A 24,629-nucleotide genomic window follows, 5' to 3' on the forward strand; every position below is an offset into this window, starting at 1 on the left:
CGGCAAAACTACAACTACACTGCCTACAACCTTAACTTTGGCATTTCCTAACTGCGCAGTACTTGACTTTGCAACCCAAATGGTTTTAAAACCATGCAAGTTCCTAGATTTTTTTTTTTACAAGGAGAAAAGAAAAAAAATCTGATGTACAAATGTTGTAACAGTCCCACCCCCATCATAAATCACTGGTGGGATTTAACCCCCAACCTGCAGCCCTGCAGCACAGCTTGAGTGACAGGACTAGCAACATTAGTTGGTTGCACACAAAGGCTGTTATCTCTTCAGGAGGAGAGGAGAAGGGGGCCAATGGAGCCATGCACTGGGTGCAGGGGTGAGATTGTCCAGCCCAGCCCACTCTGTCTCATCCCACAGACAGGTCGGGGGGAACTCCTTTCCCATGTGGTGCCCTCTGGAAGTAGGGATGGACTACTGGGGTGATATGCTGGGTCTAGTGGAGGGTTGTCAGGGGGATCTTGGCTTAGATCTCTTTCCCCACTCTCGGAGAGGCTGTCTGCTCTTGGGGTTCCTGGTGCCGTGTGTGCTGCTGCTGTTGCTTTGGTGGCAGCCTGGGCCTTGAGTTTTGGAACATTTGTGTTCAATTATTTTGGCAGGCTCTGAACATGGCTGTACACGTACCTGTTCTGTGGCTGAAAACCCCCCACAAATAAGGCTTCAGTCTCCAGAGCTGTCAGTCTGGAAACTTTCACAAGCACTAAATTCACACAGAACATGGAGGGGGGCGGGGTGGGGGGAAAGACATTTTGCAGATCCACAGCCCAGCCTAGCTGGGTGCCAGGGGCCATTGTGAAGCCCTGGGCAGTGTCATATATCACCCAGCCTTGCTGAGCCGTGAGCAAAGCGCTGCTCTGTGACACACACACACAGCCCTATCCTGATGATCCCCAGTCACCTTTCTGGAGCAGCAGCCTGTGATGTGCATCACCCATGTGCTACATGGACATTCCAGGCATTGCTCTGGAATATCCTGTGGCGTCTGCTGGGGGATGATGGTGAGGGAGCTGCTTCGGGCTTACCTTGACCGTGAAACACACAGCGTAACCACATGAAGCAAATCCATGCAACTAACTGATGCAGAAAAAACAATTGGCATAAGGTCTTTTTCAAAGTTCAATGTAAATTTAGTAAAATGTAAGCACCAGGGTCAGCCTTTTGTTGGGATTTTTGCTGGCAGTGGGGGGTGCACTGGGTTACAGCTCCCTTTAGGATGGGAGCAGGACTGGATTATCACTGCTTGTATCTCTTACTATGCCACATCACTGTGTATGTGACACTGGACATTTGATCACTATGGGGGCATAAGCCCCAGTAGCTTTGCTTTTGATGGTAAGCCATGTTCAGGACTCCAGTGAGGCCTTTCCCTTCTCCCACAATATTTCTGTAGCTCCTGAATCCCCTGCCTGGCAAAGCAGCTCATGACTATTCATGCAGCTGATGCTCTGATTCCAACTGGATGGCAGCCAGGAGAAGCGCAGCCAGTTGGACTGGGTGGGGATGAGTAGGAATGAAGCGCTAACTCAACAGCTTGTGTGGCAGCGATTCTTAACTCACAAGGTTCGCTACCAAGAGGTAGATCTGCTCCCAGGAGTGAAAGTGACAGAAGCAGTCAAGAGCCAGTAAGGCTACTCATGACACCATTCTGAGCTGGTGGCCCTTGCTGCTTTCAGCAGACAGGCTGTGGGAGGAGGTGGCTAGAGCGCTATAACTCTGAGAGCTAGGCAGGCAAGCTCTGGTTTGGTCAGCAGGGGGGTAGTTTGTGTTCCAGAATCAGAGAGGTTTTCTGCCTCAAGCTACTCTGCTCACAAGGCGCAGGACTAGGTGGCTTGGGCAGGGAGGTTTATGCTGGAAGCACCTGGGCTCATGTATGATTTAATCAGGACGGGCAGGTGTTGACATGTAAATTCCTTTATCTGTCTCCAAGCCGGGTGGTGTGCCAGCAGCCGCTGTGGGAGATTCTCCTACACTGGAGAATGTCCCATTGGGGAGAGGTGTGGCCTAATGCTCTGAGCGCAGGGCAGTGAACCAAGAGCGCCTGTGTTCTAACCTTGAGACTAAGGCCAGCATTTTGAAACCTGGATGCCTCAAGGCACAAAGGGGCTCTTAAGGCTGCATCTGAGGACTTCCTTGTTGTAGGTGTAAGGCCATTCTCTACCCCTAGGTTCCCGGCATGTCACTGAGGAGGGGACAACTCTCTTTCTAGGCCCTGGATCCTTGAGTGCCAGCCAGATGAGAATGTGGAAAATGCCTTTCTCTGTGACAGGTGAAAGCATCAGAACCAGGATTCTAAAGTAACATCTGCTCCTCCCACAGGGCACGTGACACTGACCTAACCTCAGACTGCGGGTGGGGCTAGGGGGGGCTTTACAAGAGTCAAGGGAGGAGCATTTTAAACTCCAGCAGATTAAGGGGCACGGCCAGGGTGTGGGGAGGGGAGATGGAGCAATCCTCTGTCTCCATCATGCCTGCTGAGCTCAGAGTGGATGCAATCCTTCTTTCATGAGCCTGGACAGGAGGATTAAAGGCCTGAGCTACTTCTGACCATGGGATTAACCCCTGCAGGAAATTAAAGATGCGGTAGAGAAGGCTCTTCCCTCCACAACTGAGAGAGAGAGAAATCAGGATTTGGATTAGAACTGGCAGGCCCGGTGACAAGCTGCCACCCACATGCAACTGTTCCTGTTTGGATCAGAAAATGATATCTCCAGCCTCAGATGGAATCCCCCTGCCTGCCGCACTGTTATTAATTTTCCTCTGAGGGAGGAGAGCCATAATGCTCTTCTGCACTCAGTGCAGAAGGGAAGGAAGCCAGGTAACCTGCTTGTGTGTCTCTCCCCTGACCCTCTCTCCCGCTCCCCTTCTCAGCTGCCTCCCTCTCACTACAGGAAATATACATGTGACCTGTAGTATTCAACCTTACCCTGAGGAAATGCTGGTGGATACATGGTTGGATTGCTCCCTGTCAATAGCCCCCTTCCTCTCCTTTTGCTGCTGCTCTGGGCCTCTCGTGTCACTCCGGAGTTGGACATCCCCAACTTCCCCACCTCTGGACCTGCTTCCTTAAGATGCACCATGCATCCCTAGTTCTCTTCAGCCACTCTACATCGTCTCCTTCTCCAGTTGCCCTGTGCCTTTTCTTCAGGCTCCTTGAATTTTAAAATCTCGACCCTCCCCAGCTTCTCCAGTCTCTGACACTCAGATGCCGTGAGCTGGTTTTTGTTTTTGTTTTTTGAGGGCGGTGATACAAATAATGCTTTCCTAGTTCAAGCCCAGGACTGAGACTCAGGAGCTCTCGGTTCTAGCCCTGGCTCTGCTGCAGGCTCCCTGGGAGACCTTGGGCAAGTCACTTAGCCCTACATTTTCAAGGGCGTCCAGTACCTTGCGGGTGCCTCATGTTTTCAATGCCCAAAGTGTCACTCTTCACTCTACATGATTTCAGTGGGAGCTGCAGGTGCTCAGTACCTCTGAAAATCAGATGGCCCAAGCCGGACAGCCCAAATTTAAGGCAGCTAAAATTTGTGATCATGTTTGGAAATTTAGGCCTCAACTTATTTGTGCTTAGTTTCCCCATCTGTAAACTAGGGATCGTGGTGTCCTGTCTCACGGCGATGCTGTGAGGCTAAATTCATGGATGTTTGTAAAACACTTGAAGAGCCTTGGCTGGCAAGTGCTAGAGAAATGCCAAATATTCATTCTCGTTCCCCGATGCCGTGCTTCACTGAGCCAATAACCATGGTTATGCTTCAGCCGAGCCTAGCTGCTGGGAATTCACAGGTAGCTTTCTGACATCAGCAGACACAAACTTGGGAGTAGGGAAGAGTGTTCAATTCCTAACACATAACTGATCTGACAGATCCCACCTTTTTTCTGTTTGCAAAATGTCTGCAAATGGAGCACGATTTTCTTGAGATTATTCAATGGAATTTTTCATCAATTCTGCTATTGGACGGCTGTGGGCTGCTTAGCTGTGATGGACCAATAGAAGCTACATGGTGTTGTTTTACTTCCCTTATTGGATGACTATCTTCTATAATCAGGTTTCTGGTGTGAACGTACAAGCTGCTTTCCAGGAGTATTTGAGTGCGAGAGTTTATCATCCAATTTATGTGTGTTAAAGCAATGAAAGTTCACAGAAAACAAGCCCCAGGATAGATAGACTGTAAGCTTTTTGGGACAGGGACTGTCTCTTACTATGCGTCTGTACAGTGCCTAGCACAGTGGGGCTCTGATCTTGGCTGGGACGTCGGAGTGCTATTGTAATGCACAGAAATAAATACTAATAAACAAAATGGGAGTGGCCATGGCAGGAGCAAATAAGCTTAAAAATATGACTGCTCATGGTCAATTTTTTGCAGCCTTTGCTTGGGTCTCTTGGGATGGCACCGATGGTTTCACGCTCACGTCACCTTCCCACCCCGGGTGCTGTTCAGGGACAAATGGACCCACCTAGGATTCATCAGCCAGTTGTCTAACATGTTTTTTAAATGGCTTTAATCAGCCCACATGGTCTCTGCCTCCCCCCACTCCTGGTGTCCAGACTCTTGCCCTCTAGGGATAACTGAGGTTGTGTAGAAATAACACTATATGCTCTAATCACTGTACATGGGGGTGCCAGCCTTTGGGTGGGTCTCAGACTGCAGTGAAACACGAATCTTAGCAATAACAGCCTCCCCCACAGAGGGAGGGGGAAAAAAGATAATCTTCTTTAAAGCATCTTCCATTCATTCCCTAACTCTGCTGGATTCCAGATAAAGGCTAAAGCAATTTAGCCCTGGAGATGGACTTTCCTATCACTCATCAGCGGCTGTGTGTATATCTGCGCGCACACTTCCTTTAATTTATTGCTGGTAACTGCTGTAGCCTCTATTACCTACACTTCCCTAACAGACGTCCCCCACACCTCCGGAGATACAGGCTGTTTGAGGGGGCTGATGTTGGATCTGTGACCTAAGGGTTAGAGGAAAGGACTGTGACTACTGGTTAAAGCAAGGGATTCCTGGGCTATACTTCTGACTCCATCTGATTCCTGCGACACCTTTGGCAAGCCACTTGACCACTTGGTGACTCAGTATCCCTATCTGTGAAATAGAGATAATGCTATTCATCTATCTGTCTCTGGTACTCTTCTAGCAGGGCTCAGGCCTGCTTTTCAGACATGCTGAACACCCACCACTCCAATTGGAAGGTCAACAGGAGCTGCAGGTACTTCAGAAAATCATGCCCTTAGTTGATTAACTCCATGATAAATAGCAATAGTAATGAACGTTTGTAAAGCATGTGGGTAGCCTTGGATAGAAGATATAGAATTGCCAAAACAACATGTGGAGGCAGAAAGCAGGGCCCATAGAGATTCTCCTCACCCTCACAATATGCTCTTTGGGACCCTATTTCTGGAAGGTTTTGATTCAGCTCAAACACAAGGTTTTTAAGTGATACTGTGCCAGTCACCAGTAGCAGAACTGGAAGAGGGCAGTGGTAGCCCCTGCTGTAGCTTTTATACACCAGGATGTCTGACAACAGCTGCAGGAGCAATTAAAGTGAAATGTTCTATAGCTTTAGGGTTCTCTAACAACTCAATAGCTTTTCAGTTCCCAAAGGGAGCTAATCAGGATGGAAGGAGCTCCACAGGGAGCCCAAGTGGTAGACTGAATGCCAGAGTGGAGCTTCAGCTCAGTGCATTTTGGGGAATTGTAACATGAGGCCGGTGGTAGATTAACTCGCTCTGTGGCCTTGAGTTGAAACTAAACATGTTGCCCCTTGGTCTGCTCTGTCAAAAGGCACAAAGGAAAAGCATATCCCTTGCTCCACAGGCTGCCTGGGACACTGCCACTGAATTTGGAAAGTGCTGAATTTCAAGTGTATGGAAGAATGCATTGGACACAAGGGCCATAATGATCACAGGGCATCCACTGGGCTCTGAATACAGTGTCCTAGAGACCACAGGCCATCCAGTGGACACCGCGTCCCAGGAACCAGAGGACATCCAGGAGGCCCCCAGGATACAGTGACTCCAGGTCTCTGGAGCACTAGGGGTTTGATTCCCATGATACAAAGCAGCCTAAAAGTTGGCAGATCCAGCCGTTTGAGGATTTCCCTTGTGGAGTGGAATCTCAGGGTGGCATAGAGCTGCCCTAGTGGCTCCTCTAAGCCCAGGTGTATGGGAATTAGCCGGGCTACTCATGACTGGCTGATCCCTGGTTACTGGATGAGCCCCTCGTGGTTGCTTGCCGCTTGAGTGAGAGAGTGCACTATGAAGGCATATGTTGGGCGCCAGAATGCAGCTATGTGTACAAGACATGGGTGTGTATGAATATGGGTCACATGTCATTCAGGAGTATGTGTACATGTGCATACATGTATGTGTGTGCTTTTGCCTCTGTAGGCCATATTTGTAATCATGCATAAGTGTGTGCATGTGTCTGCACACATGTACGGGACTGCAGATGGCTGTGTGTGAGAGTTTATTTGTGGGTGTGTGCACAAAAGTTTTGGTGTTTCTGCCTGTGTATGCACCCACCTGTTTATGTCACATGCCATGAATGGGCGTTTGTGCACAAAGGCACATACTCAAGTAAGTGGCATATGAGTGCATTTAGGTATGTTTACAGGCAGGCTCATGGTGCATGTTTACATCACAGGCGCATGCAGGGGCAAGTGTGTCATATGTCTTTACATAGTCATATGTGCATATAGGCACAGCCATTCTTGTGTATGTTGCAGTACAGGAGAGAAAAATTAAAGGCTGAACAGGTGTTAATCACTAGACACTGCAAAAAATGCTATACCTAGGGAAAGGGCTCATTTCTACACATCTCCTCCCACCCCACATGGTGTGCTTGAGCCTAGTCAATGTATCATTGGAAGAAGAGTCTGTGATATACCAGAATTTAACACCTGCACTGGACGCTCCATGCCAGAGCAGAGGGAAGCAGGGCCAGAGACACCAACTCCATCACTGTCCTAGTGCTCAGGTGCTGTCAACATTGCTCGGAGCCCTCACCAGGTACTGGGCATTGGGCTGGCGAGGAATGATTGCAGGGGAGATCGTGTGGGGTGAAAATGTCACCTAAGAAATTGATGGGAGGGGGTCAGCAAGCAACCAGGAAGGTTTTTAAAGCTTAGCGCCCTTCGTTGGAGCTGAGCCAGGTGATACAGACGGGTGTTAACAAACCAACAGGCTAGGATCAGAGCGCTCTACAACACAGGAAAAGTTAGATGGAGAGAAGGGGAACGAGAGAGAGAGCGAGAGAGTGGCAAGCATCCCCTGCTGCCTAAGGGAGGACAGGAACACGCAACAACAGGATTTGAAACTGATCAACACCAGCTATCCAGCAGCCGCATAAGTCTCTGTGGCTGTCAGCTTAACTCTGCCGTTTGTTCCTGTGGTGTAGGGAGTTAAATAGGACACAGAGAAAGCCTGTTGGCTGGGAGTTGAAGTCAAGGAGGGAGAGAGAAGAGACTGCAATTGGACAGTGCCCAGGGAGTCGGGTGGAAGCAGCTGCGGGCAAAGCCCCTCCAGGTAAGTGCTCCTGTCTTTTCACTGTTCCCACTGAGAAAGCGAGACAGACCAAGGGATTTCTGAGGCTGTATTTAAGACAGAGCCATGGCTACAGATGGTGTGAAAGCACCTCTCTAAACCCAGCAAGCAAACATATGGAATGGGGGCAGCTATTTTTCAGCTTTTCCTTCAGCTACAGGCTGTAGGCAAGATAGTCCAGCTCAGCTGTGGGGTGGTGTGGGGAGGCTTTTTGGCATTGTTGCTGTTAATGCATCTTGTGCATTGGCATTTTGATATGATTAGCTACAATAGCCTCACAAGATGTACCAGCCCGGGCACTAAATCTGCTCACCCCCCTTCCTGAGACAATAATTAAAATATCTCCTGGTGGTTTGCTTGCCCTTGAAAATAAATCAGTCACTGGGGGGTACGGGCAAGTGGATTTGAGGCACGTGTGCAGGGAGAAGATGCCCTGAAGAGTGCATTGTGCACATCTAAAAATAAAGGCTAGGGGCATCGCCAGAGCCCTCTGGAGGGAGGTGGAGGGGGGTAGGGGGGGATGTTCAGCCATGCGAGTCTCCTGTACGTCGGTGGGAATTTGCCCAGCTAACCCCTGGTGTGACTGTTGGAAAATATCCCCTTGCTGATACTTGAAAGAGTAGGAAGAGGAACAGAAGGGTCTGCAGAGCTTCCATCTTCCCTTCCCTGCTTGTCTTTATTCAGAGGGAAGGGAGAGGATGGGGGGACCTGTTGTCATAGTCACTTATTGTCAGGGGAGGGTTTATGGTCTGTGGGTTTCCGATTAGGAAGAGCATTTTTCTTCTAATTGAGACATAATTCCTCCCCTTTCCGCCCTCCAATTCCTAGTCCTCCCTTCTGCTCTGAGGCTCCTATTCTGCTCACTTGCTCTTTGGCTCCTGCATCTGCTGCAGTCTGAAATCCCCAAGCTAATGAGCTGTGTTATATACATCCCCACTGGAGACATTACATCTGTTTTACCTCCAAAGAGAGAGGGTGCATTTGCAAGGGTGAAAGGCAGCTTGGCAGCCACCCCCAGTGCCTACACCACTTCAAATCTGTGTCACAGACAGTGGGTGCACAGTTGGTATCAGCATGTGTGTGGTCAGAGGGAAGGAGCTGAGGATTATTGCTCTTGCCATGTCACCTCAGCAATCCACAACACTGACCTTTAGTGTGGGACAAGGTTTGCTAGCTATGCATCCGATGAAGTGGGGCTGTAGCCCACGAAAGCTTAAATAAATTTATTAGTCTCTAAGGTGCCACAAGTACCCCTGTTCTTTTTAAGGGTTGCTAGTACATTCACCCCAGACTTTCCAAGACCGGTCAACTCAGCACACTAGTGAACAGACTCTGATTTTAACACAGTGTTCCAAACTGAATTAACCATCATCCTTCCTCTTGCTTTGCACCCTTATTCTCTAAAACACTCCCAAGGTGAAACATAACTGGGGAGGGAAACAGAACCCTGGAGCCTGTTCCTGTCTCCTCCAGTCCCTAGAGAGCTGAGAACCATGTGCTTCTGCTTTTCCTTTTAGGATCTGACAGATAGGGTGCCCAGATTGCTCCTCCATCCTGTGAGAACGTGTGCCAGGCTGGCTGGAGGACAGGAAGCCACGCTGGAGAAAACAGTGCCCATAATGCTGTCTGGGAGCGCTAGCCACTGGTGGAGGAACAGGTTTTCCATGAGATGGCGACGGACCTGCTGTAAGTACTGACCATTTCAGAGATCAGGTGCTAAGTATGGTGTCCCTGTGTCTCAGGGGACAGGAGAGAAAATAGATTGCTACAGGGGAAGGATGTGGGGTAGCTAAGCATTGAGAAGTCTGAGCTAGTTCCCAGATCACAAGGCTCTGAGTGAATGGCCAGGCTGGCTGTGAGAGCCTATAACGCTCAAGATGAGTTTAAGGTGGGAGGGTCTGTAACAAGTGTTTCTGATTTGCCATTGGACTGGGTCTGGCTGGGGAGAGACAGAGGGATGGGCACCAGAGCACAGCTACTGCCCAAGGGCCACACAGAACCTTTGTCAGCTTCAGACCTTGTAAAGAGCAGATTTCTCCTCCCTTCTCTTTGTGATCCTGACTAGTACCTGGGTTGCGGAGCAGGGCGGCTGGCTCTTTGGGGAGGAAGGTGGTGTAGAACTGGGCTAGTATAAGAATTGAGCAGTGATTCTATCATTGGGGCACTGCCACATGTTGACAAATCAAAGAAGAATAATGGACCCTCATCCCAACTCTCCATCCCACTCATTGCTGGTAAATTAACATTTTAGCTCATTCATCTTCCTACTGAAGGGTCCACGCTGGGGCAGCTGCTCTGTTGTCCCAAGTGTGGAACACGTGCCTCGAGAGCGCTCTGAAGCAGCAGCATTAGGACTGCAGGGAGGGAGGGTGTCTGTATTTCAATGAACAGTCTGGTAATCACAGTAAAGGAAAGAGAGGCCCTTTACAAAATGTCCCTCACTAATGAGAGCACGGGCAGTCACACAGGCTTATAGTCCCCCACCTAAAATTCTGACCTAGGGCTGCCACTGTAAGAAGGTGAGAGAATTATTTCCTTCTCTGTAGAAGACCATTTTTATAATCCATCCGCACCAACTAGATTGCTATATAAATTATTTACTGGGAATGTTACTGAGCCCTGACCTAATCTGATACTCCTGGCTCAGCTTTCTGCCACCTACCAGGGTCACTGAACGCCCCACAAAGTAACATCATCTTTCCCTAAGATGAGAGTACATTCCACTCATACTGCTGCAGTGCTGCTCTGAACTATGCTGGCTGAAAGAAAGCTTAATGTTTTGTCTACCACATCCCTGCTTCTCTTAGTGTGAGGCTGGGCGCTCATCGTGAGATGAGTTTCCAGATCTCAATCCATACCCAGAACAGACACATCCTTGAAGGGGATGGAAAATGAAAGCAGACCTCTGCCTTACTGCTATTTCAGTAAAATGGCCAGTTTCCAGGGGGCAATGAGGAGCCTCGCTTTTTGGCAAACCCTGCATCAGCACAGAGACCTGGAGTAAATCAATTTCCTGAACACAACCACACCTGGCTGTCTGACACATTGCTTCTGCCAGCCAGGGCCAGCTCTGATGGCAGAATCCCAGAGCAGCTCAGTCAGGGGCCAATAGAGGGTAGGTATTTGGAGAGGCAAGCCCTGAACAGATCATCACCTGTATAGCATTACCTGGATGTTCTGGCCTTTCTCTCTATACAAAGAGGCTAAGTGTTATCTCCTCATCAGAGCTGTCAATCTATTATTAATACTCTACTTCTGTCAAGCATCCAGGAAAAGGCAGGGACATTTGAGTGACTCATGTCTCTCTCTTCCCCTCTCTAACTCTTATTCTTTCAAGTCCCATTCTGCAACAAGAAAGAGACATATTCTGAGTGGAATTAAATATCATCCAGCCAGAGAGCACTGCCACTGTGCCAATGCACAGGACAGGATCTGCTTTCATGGCACCTGAGGGAGAGTCTCTGTGCTATTGACTTTGCTTGCTAGGAACGCATGGGGGATTTAGGATAAAGATCTTCCTTCAGTTTGGCCCCAGTGATCCATTTTCCTCCTTAGGGGGAGAGCTGGGACAAGCAGGGCTCTGACTGGTATGTCCTAGGCCTAGGTAGACAATCTCACTTGACTGAGCCCTGGTCTACACTAAGGTCAGGGGTCGAACTAGGGTACGCGAATTCAGCTACGTGAATAACGTAGCTGAATTCGAACTACCCTAGTTCGACTTACTTACCCGTCCAGACGCCGCGGAAGCGAACTCCGCGGCTCCAAGGTCGACTCCGGCAACTCCTCCTGCCGCGGTGGAGTACCGGAGTTCGAACTAGCGCTTCCGGGGTTCGAACTATCGCGTCTAGATCAGACGCGATAGTTCGAACTCCGAGCAGTCGAACTCGCCGTGTCGACCCAGCAGGTAAGTGTAAACGTGGCCTGAGAGAGGAAAAACCTCTGAAGGAATCATGAGATACAGCCTGAGAAAAGAAAATCTGGGACATTTCCTCTGCACCCTTCTCGCTTCAACCTCTGGTCCTTCAAGAAGCTGCCCTGCCTATGAGCCAAATCCTGGAGCCCTTATGTCAGTCTTCACTAAGTCCACTATCTGGCAAACTCCCACTAGAGTCAATGGGAATTTGAATTCCAAAAGGACTGAATAAAACCTGAGCAAGGAGACAGGATTTGGCCCTATTACTGGGGAATGGGACATCATAGATATAAACCAAGTCAACATCCAAAATGGACTGTCGGACATCATAAACTCCAAAAGAATGGGGTGAGAGTGTGATAGTAGAGGAAGCTCACAGATGCTTCTGTCCCAGCTTCTCCAAAATATCTGCTTCTACCAGCTTCCTCTCCCAAGATGTACTTTCCAGGAGTTCCTTGGGGCTAAGAAACAATTTGTTCTGGAAGTTGGTCCCTACAAAAAGAAGCAGGAAGGCAGACAGGATAAGAGATTCTGGTTTCCAATCTAGGAAAGACAATCCATGGTGGGAGTATAAGGCCACTATCTGAGATTTAGCTACTTTAATATTGAACAGAAGAAGTAATCTAAAGCCGGGGTAGTCAATTATTTTTTGTCAAGGTCCAAATTTCTTGGTCAAGGTATAGTCAAGGTCCAGACTTCAGAGAAAATAACAATAATGATAATACTATGTAAAAAAAAAGATTATGAGGTTTGTTCTAAAGCATCTGGCAGCCCAGATTTGGCCCGTGATCCGCCTATTGGCTACCCTTGATCTAAAGCCACCAAATGCCGTTGACTTCTACAAGGCAAAGTGAAGAGGAGAAGACTGGGTATGAAGTAGGGATAAACCTAACTGTGTTTTGGTCAAATGCTCTACTTGCAGCCCATGAAAACATTGAGGGAGGTGGAGTGACTTCCTGCTCGGAAGATACCTTCTGGGAAAGGAGTTACAATGAATATGAGAGCTCAGTACTGAAGCACAGGTGCAAACCCCCCACTCCCCCAGTATGAGGTGGAAAGCTTGTTCTCCTGTTGCTGGTGCTATGTTGTCACAGGGATGAAGTGGTAATTCTGAGGCTGCTAGTTTCCCACAGGGGTTGAAGTACTACAGCCCCTACACAAGCCATACAAATGAGGGAAATGGTTGCCCCTCCAGACCAATGTGACCCGCAATACAGATGGCAGATATAACTGAGGAATAACTTTGTTCATACTCGAGCCCTAGAGACATAGTTCAGTGCCCTCTTCCCTTCTCCCACCTGGCCTAGCCAAGGTTAAACCTTACCTGTGAGACACCACATGCCAGGGCTCAGCCTCCCACTCCCTTCTCAACACTCACATCTTCATCAGCTAATCCTGCATTTTTTCTGAGTTCTAACAGGTGGTTTGGGGAGCATTGCAAAGATTGACAGACTCTCAGGTTAGCAAAGGCAGGTGGGTCTGTGTTTGTGGTTTTCAGAAGACATTTTGACAGCACTGCCAAATGCAGAGCATCCAGCAGGTTACAGAGACTGTTGGGCACTTTTACACCTTACCGGGACACCACTTGATATGGGCCCAAGCTGCAAAGTGTGGATTTGGAGCTGAACTTACCCAAGGTTAGGGGTTGTATGGATCCAGGGGTTAGGTCTGGCCCATCTAAGGGATAACGAACAGCTACAAAGTTTGGATCTATACCCAGACTCTCTCAAATCTAGACTTCTTTGGCCTTACCAAAACTCAAGAACCATTATCTGGTCATGAAATTCAGCACCATATCCCAGCTTCCCTAGAGTTTGTGGGGCAGGGCTCAGCTGTAGGGGCTGGGTTTGAATCCAACTTTAGCCATAACCCATCACATTCTAAGGGAATTGGGCTGATCAGAAAAAAATGTTAAGGTGTTCATTTCTGAGCAAAGTGGCTTTTTAAAAACATACCAACCCTCCACCACAAACCCCTCTATTTTGAGAGAGTCATTCTTTAGCTCAGGCCATGTCTCCCATCATGCTATGCTCCATTCTAGTCTAACTCTGTGGAGTGTCCTCACATTAGGCAGCAAAGCCCTCTGGGACATGCTGACCTTTCTAGTGCAACTGCAGGGATGTTTACTCACCAGCCCTGGTAGTTCAAAAAAACCACTAGCTGGCGAAAGGCTGAGAGCAAGCTCATGCTGCCAGGGACCTAGATAGCAATGTCAGGGTACATCTGAGAGAAAGTTCATTTTACTGCAGGGAACGGCAGTGAAGAATTCCATTGTGCTCATACTGAAGCCTTAACTGTATTAAAAATGGATGAAGGCTTAAAGAGGGATAACCACTGTTCTAACACACACTCTCTCTCTCTCCTCTCTGCTTCTCACCCACTAGTGCTTGCCTACTGGCTCTCTCTGTGTGCAGCAGACTCCCTCTTCACTTGCCCTTCCTCCTGCACGTGTAACAGTGGCAGTCTGGAAGTGGACTGTAGCGGCTTGGGCCTCTCATCCATCCCCTCAGACATTCCTACAAACACCAGAATCTTCCTCTTCCTCAACAACAAGCTAAGCACGCTGCCAGGACCAGTCTTTTCCAATCTCTCTGCCCTACAGAGGCTGGACCTTTCCAACAACTTCTTGGACCAGCTGCCCCAGAACATCTTCAGTGACCTAGGGAACCTCACCGAACTACAGCTGAGGAACAACAGTATCAGGACCCTGGACAAGGACCTTCTGCAGCAGATGGTCCTACTGCGCCGGCTAGACCTATCCATCAATGGCCTTGCTCAGATACCCTCAGGAATCTTCGATGACCTCCCGGCTCTCCGCTTGCTCTCCCTCCGGTCTAACCGCCTACAGAGCCTAGACAGGGTGACCTTTGAACCATTAGTCAGCCTGCAGCAGCTCCAAGTTGGGGATAACCCCTGGGAATGTGACTGCAACCTGAGAGACTTCAAACACTGGATGGAATGGTTCTCTTATCGAGGTAGGTGCCACGGGGAGGGGATCCAATCATAGGGTGACAGATTGACTGCTAAGCTTTGCAGTGGAGAAGAGAGGTAGACAGACAGAGATCAGACAGACAGATCAGGCTGACCTAAATTCTAGATCCTGGCCAAAGAGAAGAAGGTTAGTACTATAATGCTGTGCTATGCTACAATGTAGTAATGCTACAGTTATTGCTGAGAAGGTGCTTAGCTTCTTTTCAGATGCTATTTCTCATACTTGCTCCAAAACCCAAAGGTGGATTTTTTTTTTGGAGAGGGGAGAACTTGCTTAAAAAGCTTGAAATTTTTAGAGTTATGAGTTTGAAAAAAAGGTGCTTTTAATGCTTAAAAATAGTCCTCCAGCCCACTTCCTTGTGCTGGGGTAACTAAAAACAAGACTGTTGGTAAAGCTTCAGATTTGCCTCCAGTAAAGCAAATATCAGAAATGTTGATGTTTGAAGGTGGTATACTGCCACACAATTATTGCCAATCCAAAATCATGAGTTAGGCCCCAAAAAACATCACTGGCTTTAAAAATGAGTTTTTTTTTAAAAAAAAAATTGATTTGGAGACCTTTTTATTTGCCTTCTGATGTTGGAACCTATAGGGTTTACATTTTAAAGCATTTATCTGCAACACTGAGGGATAAAAGCTGAAATTCTCTCTGAATCACATGACTCCAGGTGCTGGAACTTTAAGAGAAACACTACATATTGTGACAACGCCAAAGGCATGACCCTGCTCTCTTTGAAGCCACTGAGAGAAGGAGTAGGCCTCAACTTATCAGCATGGCAAGAGCCATGTTAACTCTACTGAGCTCAGATAACCATACTGGGAAGAGATTACATGACTGTGCAATTACAAGGCTGCAGTTTGGCATATGCCAGGTGTTGCCAAATGTACTGACCCTCTGAGCCACATATGACAATCTTCAGAAGTTCGAGAACAAGGGCACACCTGCTGGGGCTCGGGACTTTAGTCCTATGGGAGGCGCCTGCCGGGGCTGAAGTTCCCAGACTCCCCTCCCCACTGGGCAGAAGCCCCTACCCCACTACCAGGCAGAGCTCCTCAACTCCCCCGCCCCAAGTCTGGCAGAGGAGGCTCCGGGAGCCGCACTTTAATGGTGAAAGAACCACACGTGGCTTGTGAGCCACAGTTTGGCCACCCCTGGCATATGCATTAATGTGAGCACAGACAAAGGCACACTGGTTCCTCTTTTTCTTTTTGACTTTTTTGACTTGTTTTCTGAATTTGACTCACACCACAGAACAAGAGAAGCAGCTAGAGAGCATTCTGGTTTTTCTTTCAAAGGAAATTGCACACACACAGTGAAGCACCTGCATCAGCGTAGATTGATAAATGTATGGAGGGAAGTGCCGACTAGTGAGAATATGGGACTGGGCGTTTTAGGCCCTGGGCTCTCATCTGAGTTCTGTCACTGACTTGCAGTTTCATCTTAGGAAATTACTTTGTCTTTTTGTGCCCCATTCTCCCCGTATGTAAAAAGGGGCTAACAACACTGACCTTCATACCTTAAAGGGCTTTGTGATTGATTGATTAATTCATGTTTTTAATGCATTTCGATAATCTTAGCTGGAAGGTATAAATCATTACCAAATACTATCTATGCACCCCTCGGGCTAGAGTGTAGCCACTGAAGCCCTACCCACCTAAAGGGCGGTGGCGGGAGATCACAACCAGTGGCAGTTGCTGAAGCCATTCTGCCCGCAGTGTGCGGAGGCAGACGGACAATGTCTCCAAGGTTAATGGATGACCAAATGTAGGGGCAGCCGCTGATGCACCATTTTAATAGTATCTGCTTCCCCACCACAGTCTGTGGACCCCCTACCACTGTGAAAGTGGACAGGGGCTGTACCTTCATCCCATCACCTCTGGGATGTATAGTGTAGCTGGCAATGCTCTGACTCCACCCACCCCCTTCTCACGCTTACACTCTGGGAACACAAGGTGCTGGATTCTGGCTGCCTCTTGGAGTATGGAAGGGTTCCCTGCATCCTCTCCCACACTCCACTGAGCACTTGTGCAAGAGAGACCAGATTATAATCCCTTAGGTATGATAAGGCCTAGTTATGGTCACTTGGGGATCCAGACCTTTGTATTTTGTGGCTTCTGTGGGCTGGATCCTCAGCTAGTGTAAGTTACATTGATTTACACCAGCTGAGAATCTAGCCCTGTGTATTTAAAAGCTGAACCACAACAATGTACTGACATAGCTCACTGCACTGAACCAGGCCCTGCCTGACACCGAGCTGTGAATCACCCCTTTTTTCCTCTGTTGGGACAGGAGGAAAGATTGACCAGTTGGCGTGTACGCTGCCCAAGGAGCTGCGGGGGAAGGACATGCGAATGGTCCCCATGGAGATGTTCAACTACTGTTCACAGCTGGAGGATGAGAACGGCTCCACTGTGCTGGACAATTCTGGCCCACCATGCACTAAAGGAAGCCCGACTCCTTCAAAATCCAAGTCAGGGCCAGAACCTGAAGTGGAGCCGAGCGTGGGGTGTCCCCAGAAACAGAGATACCGGCCTGTTAGTGTGCGCCGAGCCATTGGCACTGTGATCATAGCTGGGGTGGTGTGTGGCATCGTGTGTATCATGATGGTGGTGGCAGCAGCTTATGGCTGTATCTACGCATCCCTCATGGCCAAGTACCACCGAGAGCTGAAGAAGAGGCAGCCGCTAATGGGTGACACAGAGGGTGAACATGAAGAACAAAAGCAAATCTCCTCTGTGGCATGAAACTCTTCTTGGAAGGCAAGGGCAGAAGTGAGCAGGGTACCTGAGAGCAGTGAGGCCTGTGTCCTCCCACAATCCATCTTCCCAGACAGATGGACAGACTGTGCTATCACTCCACTCATCCAATTAGTGCAACATGCTTCTGGGTTTTAGGACATCTGGCTCTAAATTTCATTCCTCTGCATCAGGCTCTTTGGCACCCCTTCACCCTCATGCCCTACCAAGTCAATAAATTATAGTCAGACCTCAAGTGCTTGCCATGCCTCATCCTTGCACAGAGCCCCCTTGGATAGGCACAGCAAGGGCAGCCAACACCTTCCAGGAGCCCCTGGTATCCTGACACCCTCCTCTCAGCTTCAGTCCCCACTTCCCCCTACATCCCACACAGCACTGCAGAGCCTTCTGCAACCACAAAGAGCAGCCAACTGTGCTGAAGACGCTCCTTGTATATTGACCAAGACACCAGAGCAAGTGTCTAAGTCTCATTGGTGGAGTCATTGGTGTTACAGGACAGTGAGCTACTCCTCATCTCCTGTACAGCTGAGGAAAACTTAGCCAAGAGAATATCGGGAGAGAGAGAAGGTTCTAGATGGTCACAATAGAGAAAGAAGGGAGATTCCCCTTCTCACTTTGAATGCTGGAAAGACACATCTACCCTAAGATCTGTGCACATAGACTCCATCCGCTCACCCTGACAAACACCATACACCAACATGCACATACATTTATCACCCACACGTACATACAAATAGCTATGTGCACACACACGGATCACCTCATGCACATACAAATATACCCCAATGCACACATGCCAATCCCCCACATGTGCATACAAAGATATCCATATGTACACATTTACTCACTTGCATACCTATGTGTATCGCTACATTCCTACTCTGGAGCACCTAAAAGTGTGCTAGGCACCTCCCAGTACAGGCAACCAGTCCTGAGGGGCTTACAAAGATATCTCAGAGATGGTGCAAAGATGTAGGGAGGAGTAGGAGAGAAAGGACAGAGGCAACAGCCTTAAGATTCCAGTGTTACTCAGTGAAGGCTTGTGCACAGCACAAAAAGGTGAAGTGTGGCTTTGTATTTATTTTATAATTTTATAAGATAAACAGAACGGGTGGATGACTAATGGGAAGCCTCAGTCTGCAAGTGTCCTACAGACATCTAGGATGAAGCAAGTCCTCAGGAGGCACTGAAAATAGAAACTTGCTGACCAGCTGGGGAAGTCTGTTCCATGTATAGGGGCAGCGTGGAAAACAGCCTGGAGGTGGTTGTGGGCGAAGCAGATAAACAGGGTGACAGCTGGCAGCACTGGCAGAGTGGAGGGGGTTTTGGGAAGGCAATGTGCTAAGTAGAGAGGGGCAGAGTTATTTATGCTGGGCCTTTGAAGGTGAGAACAGAATGCTGGAACTTGATGCAATGAAGAGGGATTCGAAGAGGTGGGTGCCATGGTCACCACACAATCCACTGACACAGATGTGTTCACAGTCACTCACACATGCAACCCCTACCTCATACAAATATAAGGATAGATACACAAAAATTGGCTACCATGCAAACATATACAGGTATGTGCTCATTGACACACACATACACACATTCACAGTGCATCCACTGTATCTGTCACCTAGGCTAACTTTTCCCAGGCCCGATTTTAAAACTCGCTGAGCCTCATAAGCCTCATCTCTTTTGAAACTGACAAAAAAAAAAAAGGCCACCACAAGGACTCATTTTGTATCACTGGAAGTGGGATAAAGTGCTGTCTCCAGGGGAGAGCGCACATTGCCATGGTAACCTGTTCTAACCCGTCACAGTGGGTATTCCTGGGACAGGAAGATGACACCAGAGGTCTTGCAGCCACACTGTTTGTGTCTGGTGCAATCCTTGGCATCCTGAAATGATCTGGCAGCCAGCCAAGATTTGCAGGGTATTTCTCTGGTAAGCCAGGTGTAGAGTCCAGCAATCACAGCAGCTGGGCAGAGCCAGGTCATATCAACGCCTTTCCTGTCCTATTGTATCCTGCTGCCTTCAGATGATCTGCAGCCCTTCCCTCTAGCTGCTGCTGGATTCCAGCGGAAACACCACACATTCCTTCTCAACCCCTTCACTGTCAGTCCGGCTGTCATACCAACGAACAGGAACACTACCAAGTACTCTCAGACAGCTTGGAGTGGCAAAAATCCGCCTACTGGTCCAGAGCCACCAGATCCAAAGAGACGGGATAACCGCAGACAGGCGTAAAACGATTTCCCATTTGTCTAGTGATGACCGGGACAGAGGAGAATGTTCTGCATGAAGGAGAAGGGAGGCTGCTGCGCAAGTGAGAATGGGAGAAGCACGTTCTACACACCCATTCTATGTGCTGCGTGTGGGAGGTCGAGGGGAAATGCCGTGAGTGGAGAATGGACTCTCCTCTCAACCCACCTGATTATGCTTCAGCTGTAGCCCGCTCCGAGGGGCAGAACTGGTGCGCTACAGACTTCTCCTGCCAGCATGCATGTTGCTGCTGCTCCATATTCCCAGCAAGCCAGGACTCAACTCTGCCTGCTGGATCCAGACGCCCCACCCCAGGAACTTATCACCATAGCATACTGGACTCCGCAATCATACTTGAAATGGGACTTGAGTCAGAGCTGTATATTTATAGATCTCTATTTTACTTGTAACAAATAACGATGAAACAATTGCGCAAAGCAAATGGGGTGTGCGTGTGTGTATGTGTGTGTAGGGAGTGGGATAAGGGGTAGGGGAGAGAAGAAAAATCCCCACCTGCCCCCTTTTCCCCAACAAAGTTTCCTTTGTTGCTGATAACATTTTCTTTCTTCTGTTGTGGGTTTGAGTGTGGCCTCGAACCTCATTTCCTCTTGTTTCTCAGTGGTATGGCAAAGGGTCTGGCGAACAGCAGGCTGGGTTCACCTTGGCCCTGATATGGGGACTTCCAGGTTTAGAAACCCACTCAGGAAAGGAGGCGGAAGATGAGGGATGAAAACAGAAGGTTGTTGAGAAAAGTGAGGGGTGGACACTGCTTGGTACCCATGAAATGCAAATGCAAATACTTGGGAGGACCACGGGCTACTGAAACCCAGGAGTGGCGATCTCCTCCATGCTGAACAGTGCAACAGGGCCACCTAGGAAGGACCCAACATACACCACAGCTCGGAAACAGGCTTTTCAACTGTGACCTGGCACATCTGCAAAACTTGCTCCTTTTGTGCAGCTGGGAATGGGCTTCTCCATTGCCACCAGGCACATTTGGGGAACACGGTCCTCCAGTGTAGCTAGAAAATAGGCTCTCTCGATGGAGGAGAACACACCTGGCCTACGGCTTGGCCCAGCCATGTTCATGTGCTCAGGAAAAGGCCTCCTCGGGGTGTATCTGGGAAGTGGGCTCCTCCTCTACAACCAGTCATAGCTAGGAGATGGGCTTCTCTTTGGAAACCCCAGGAAACATGTCCCTCCTGTGCAGGCAGGCCCTGCAGTGCAGAGCAGTCAGTTCCTCAGTGCACATGGGTACACTCTGTAAATGTGCTCCCCATGGGCAAGCAGGCACATGCAGGAACACCTCTCCTCCGTGTGGTGCAGGCAGGCCCATTGCCTGCGGGGAGCAGATGGCTTGGGCAATTTCTTTTCTTCTGTTAAGGTTTGAGGGAGAGCGACATGGTTTTCTAAAATGGTTGAACAGAGGTTTATTTGGCATGAGACAGAAGCTTTTTAAAGGTATATTATATTTCTGGCTTGTTGTTACAGAAGAATAATAAAGAATGTATTTTCCTATGCACCTCACTGTTTAAATGAGATTTCTAGCACCACCTCCCTCCCTCCAGCCCCCATCCCCCCAGGCAGACACTAACGAGACAGCAGGGGACAGTCAGGGCAAGGGCAAGATGTTGTGGCTATCAGCTCATTATCTAAACTCAGAAAGGGCCAAATTAAGCCCTTGTGTAACTACACTGAAGTCGATGGAGTTACATCAGGGTTGAATTTGGCTCAAATAGATTCAGAACATATTCAATAAAACCAGGGCGGCTCTATGTATTTTGCCGCCCCAGGCACAGCAGTCAGGTGGCTTTCAGCGGCAAGCCTGCGGGAGGTCCGCCGGTCCCGTGCCTTTGACGTACCCACCGCCAAATTGCTGCCAAAGCCGCGGGACTGGCGGACCTCCTGCAGGTGTGCCGCTGAAGGCAGCCTGACTGCCGCCCTCATGGTGACCGGCAGGCCGCCCCCCGCGGCTTGCTGCCTCAGGCACACTCTTGGAGCGCTGGTGCCTGGAGCCGCCCCTGAATAAAATATACTGTGACAAATAATAATCCTAGAGCTTCACATTTGTCACTATGATGAACATGTTTTTTATTTTGAAATGAATGGAAATAGATCTCCATAATCCTCCTGCACACCAGCTACAGAGACCTCTGTTTCTCAAGCAAAAGGAGATTCTTTATTAGCTCTTAGCTGCATAGGGTCTTAGACACACAGATGAGTAGTTTACATTCCATTCTGCAGAGGGCAGCGGTACACATACAGACACAGTTAATTACATATTCTTCTAGTCCAAAAAAAACCCCTCAAGTATCTGGAATCTCACAGGAGTTCAAATCCCACAGCAAACGCTAGTGTAGCAAACCCACGGCAACCTATGGACTTCACAGTTGTCACTACAATGCTCATTGTGGTCATTCTGATAATGGTGGTGAAAGTAGGGGACAGAACCCAAATGCTCCTGTTCTGAAAGAACTAGCCAAGAGCAAGTCTGCTGCCTCAAATGTATGAAACACTGGAGCTAAAGGAGAATCTCCAACAGCATTTAACAACATAGCATCTGTGCTACATCTCTTAGCAATTCTGATTCCTTCCAGTCCAGGGCAGGGGAACGCATACACACTAGCCAGTTCATTACAATACCCTAAATCTAGAGCTGAGAAAGTAATTCACAGCCAATAATTTGAGTGATCTAGGCTTCTCTTTTCAAAAACGATTGGTGAGCAACTTGCAATTTTCTCCAAACTGATTATCCTTTTAAAAGGTTTGCCAAATAATTTCTACAGATAATTCCCGATCTGAATATTGCTCATTCTGAGTGTTCAGTGTGTGAGCAATGTTGGTGAGTTTTGATCAGAAGTGTAGCTCACAGGATCCATTTCTATCCTTTGCTTAGATGAGTATAATGCTTAGAACTGGGTTTCTGATGACCAGACATTCATCAAGGAGAGGTTACTCACCTTGTGCAGTAACTGAAGTTTGTTGAGATGTGTGTCCCTATTGGTACTCCACTTCTGGTGTACTCTCACTCCTTGTGCCTTTAATCAGAGATTTTTGGTAGTAGTGCCTGTTTGCCTGCATATGCACCCTATGCTTCCTCGGGCCCCCTTCCGAGGCTATATAGGGCTGCGCAGGTAAATTGCCCTCAGTTCCTTCTCTACTGTGAAGTCCCCAGGGGAAACTCCAAAGCAGAAGGGAGGAGGGTGGATAGTGTAGCACTGAAAGGACACACATCTTGAAGAACTCCAGTTATTGCACAAGGTGAGTAACCTCTCCGCCTTCTTTGAGTAGCATCCTTGTGCATGCTCCACTTCAGGAGACTACTGAGCAGTACCCCCCGTTGGAGTGGGGGGCTTCAGAACCAAGTCCAAGACAATGACAACACAGCATTTCCAATACCAGCATCTTATCCAGAAGACTGGAGTACTGCATAATGCTTGGAGAAGGTATGTATGGAAGACTAAGTGGCCGCCTAACAAATTTCTAGAATAGGGACATTCTTGAGTCATGTCACAGAAGTAGATAGAGATCCTGAGCCAACACCCTAGAAGGAGGCTGTATATCTGAAGATTTATAACACAATATGATACAGTCAGAGATCCACCTGGAAAGTCTCTGGGTGGAACTTGCCGAACCTTTGGCTCTATCTGCAATAGCCACGATTGGCCTGGGTGATTTCCTAAATGACTTAGTTCTGTCTAAATAAAAGGTTAACGCCGTCCAAACATCCAACGTGTGTAAAATGGCCTTCTGTCTGGACTGATGAGGCTAGGGGGGGAAAAATGGAAGATGGATAACCTGGTAGATGACTCAGATGACACCTGGGGTAAAAATTTAGGGTGTGGAAGTAATGAAATTTTGTCCTTGAAAAATACTATAAATGGAAGATCTGTCATAAGAAGCTACTTTTTTCCCACCCTTGACCAGAGGTGATAGCCACCAAAAAGAAGTCTTCCAAGATAAATTAACGAGGGAAGATTGACCCACTGGATCAAAAGGGAGGGCTCATATGGCATTTAAGTACTAAATTCAAATCCCATATAAATGTGGGTTCCTTAGGGAAAAAGGTTCCCCAGTCCTCTCAGAAACTTGACAGCTATAGGATGGGTGAAGATTGAGAATCCCACAACCACTAAAGAAAGGCTGTTATAATCACCAAGTAGACCTTAACAGAGCCCATAGGTAACCTTGTATTTTTTTAGCTTTAGGAGGTAATCAAGGATGATTGAAAGGGAAAAATGAAAAGGAGGAACACCTTTTTGGACAGCTCACAGGCTGAATCTTTTCCACATGAGAAGGTAAGTGTGTCTCGTGGACTCTTTCCTACTTCAACAATATCAGTTGTACCTCTTTAAAGCAAGTCAGTTCTAGTCCCATGAACCATCAAGGAGCCAGGCTTTGAGGTGAAGTATCTTCAGGCTGAGATGAAGAGTATGGCTGGTGTCCTGGGAAAGAAGATGAGGAATGGATGGATCTGATCACCTGATAGACCACTAGGTGAATCAGGTAAGGATACCATATCTGTTTGGATCATGTTGCAACTATTAATATAATTCTGGCTTTGTTTGCATTACCTCTTGGTCATTGTGGCAAAGAGGTCTATTTTTTAAATCTTCCAAGTCCGAAAAATTTGACTGAGAAGCTGAGGATTCAACTCCCGTTCGTAGTCCTGGAAGAAATGCCTGCTGAGGTTGTCTGCTAGACTGTTCAGTATCCTGGGAGGTAAGCTGCTGAAATAAGGATGGAATTGGCTATGCACCAGTTCCAGAACTTTACTGCTTTAACACAAAGAGAAGGGGACTTGGCACCTCCCTATCAGTTGGTATAGAACATGCAAGCTCTGTTGTTTGTGAGAATCTTTTTGGATTTGTCCTGATTACAGGCAGGAAGTGGATGCAGGCATTCCTGACTACCTTCAGTTTGAGGAGGGTGATGTGTAGTCATATCTCTTGGACAGATCATTTGATGAGGGACTGACATTAACGTGCTTATGATGTGTTTTTTCAGAGTATAAACAGTCATGAGCCAGTCCTGCAAGCAAGGAAGGTGGACCCTGGCATATGGCATCACAAAAGTGCAGGCTGCCATGTGTCCAAGTAATTGAAGACAACTTATTGAGGTCTGTAGACTGATGAATCTTTGAGATGAGAATCTGTTGGGGGGAAG

At 48.2% G+C, this 24,629-nt stretch overlaps 2 protein-coding genes across 10 annotated transcripts in view; one reads left to right on the forward strand and one right to left on the reverse strand.

The window, feature by feature from the left end:
• CACNA2D4 (calcium voltage-gated channel auxiliary subunit alpha2delta 4) overlaps positions 1 to 24,629 on the reverse strand; it is a 171,079-nt gene that overhangs the window by 37,522 nt on the left and 108,928 nt on the right. The gene's annotated exons all lie outside the window — the stretch shown is intronic.
• Positions 929 to 17,564, forward strand: LRTM2 (leucine rich repeats and transmembrane domains 2). 3 transcript variants are annotated; one of them, XM_045002245.1, is made up of 6 exons: positions 929 to 1,114; positions 2,578 to 2,827; positions 7,407 to 7,534; positions 9,070 to 9,238; positions 13,850 to 14,440; positions 16,747 to 17,564. In XM_045002245.1, exons 4-6 carry the CDS (start codon positions 9,172 to 9,174, stop codon positions 17,199 to 17,201), a joined length of 1,113 nt encoding a protein of 370 aa, XP_044858180.1. In that variant the 5' UTR covers positions 929 to 1,114; positions 2,578 to 2,827; positions 7,407 to 7,534; positions 9,070 to 9,171; the 3' UTR covers positions 17,202 to 17,564. The 3 variants fall into 3 exon arrangements, with proteins under 3 accessions (XP_044858180.1, XP_044858182.1, XP_044858181.1); XM_045002246.1 differs by lacking the exon at positions 929 to 1,114 and adding an exon at positions 2,182 to 2,278; XM_045002247.1 differs by lacking the exon at positions 2,578 to 2,827.

The sequence above is a fragment of the Mauremys mutica genome, chromosome 1 (genome assembly GCF_020497125.1).
Source record: "Mauremys mutica isolate MM-2020 ecotype Southern chromosome 1, ASM2049712v1, whole genome shotgun sequence".
NCBI lineage: Eukaryota > Metazoa > Chordata > Testudines > Geoemydidae > Mauremys > Mauremys mutica.

Excerpts from the sequence above, each read along its gene's own strand:
- LRTM2 (XM_045002245.1), top strand. The coding sequence starts at position 9,172 with ATGCTGTCTGGGAGCGCTAGCCACTGGTGGAGGAACAGGTTTTCCATG. Across the intron at positions 9,239-13,849 it reads GAGATGGCGACGGACCTGCT|TGCTTGCCTACTGGCTCTCT; the intron begins GTAAGTACTGAC and ends CTCACCCACTAG. Across the intron at positions 14,441-16,746 it reads GGAATGGTTCTCTTATCGAG|GAGGAAAGATTGACCAGTTG; the intron begins GTAGGTGCCACG and ends CTGTTGGGACAG.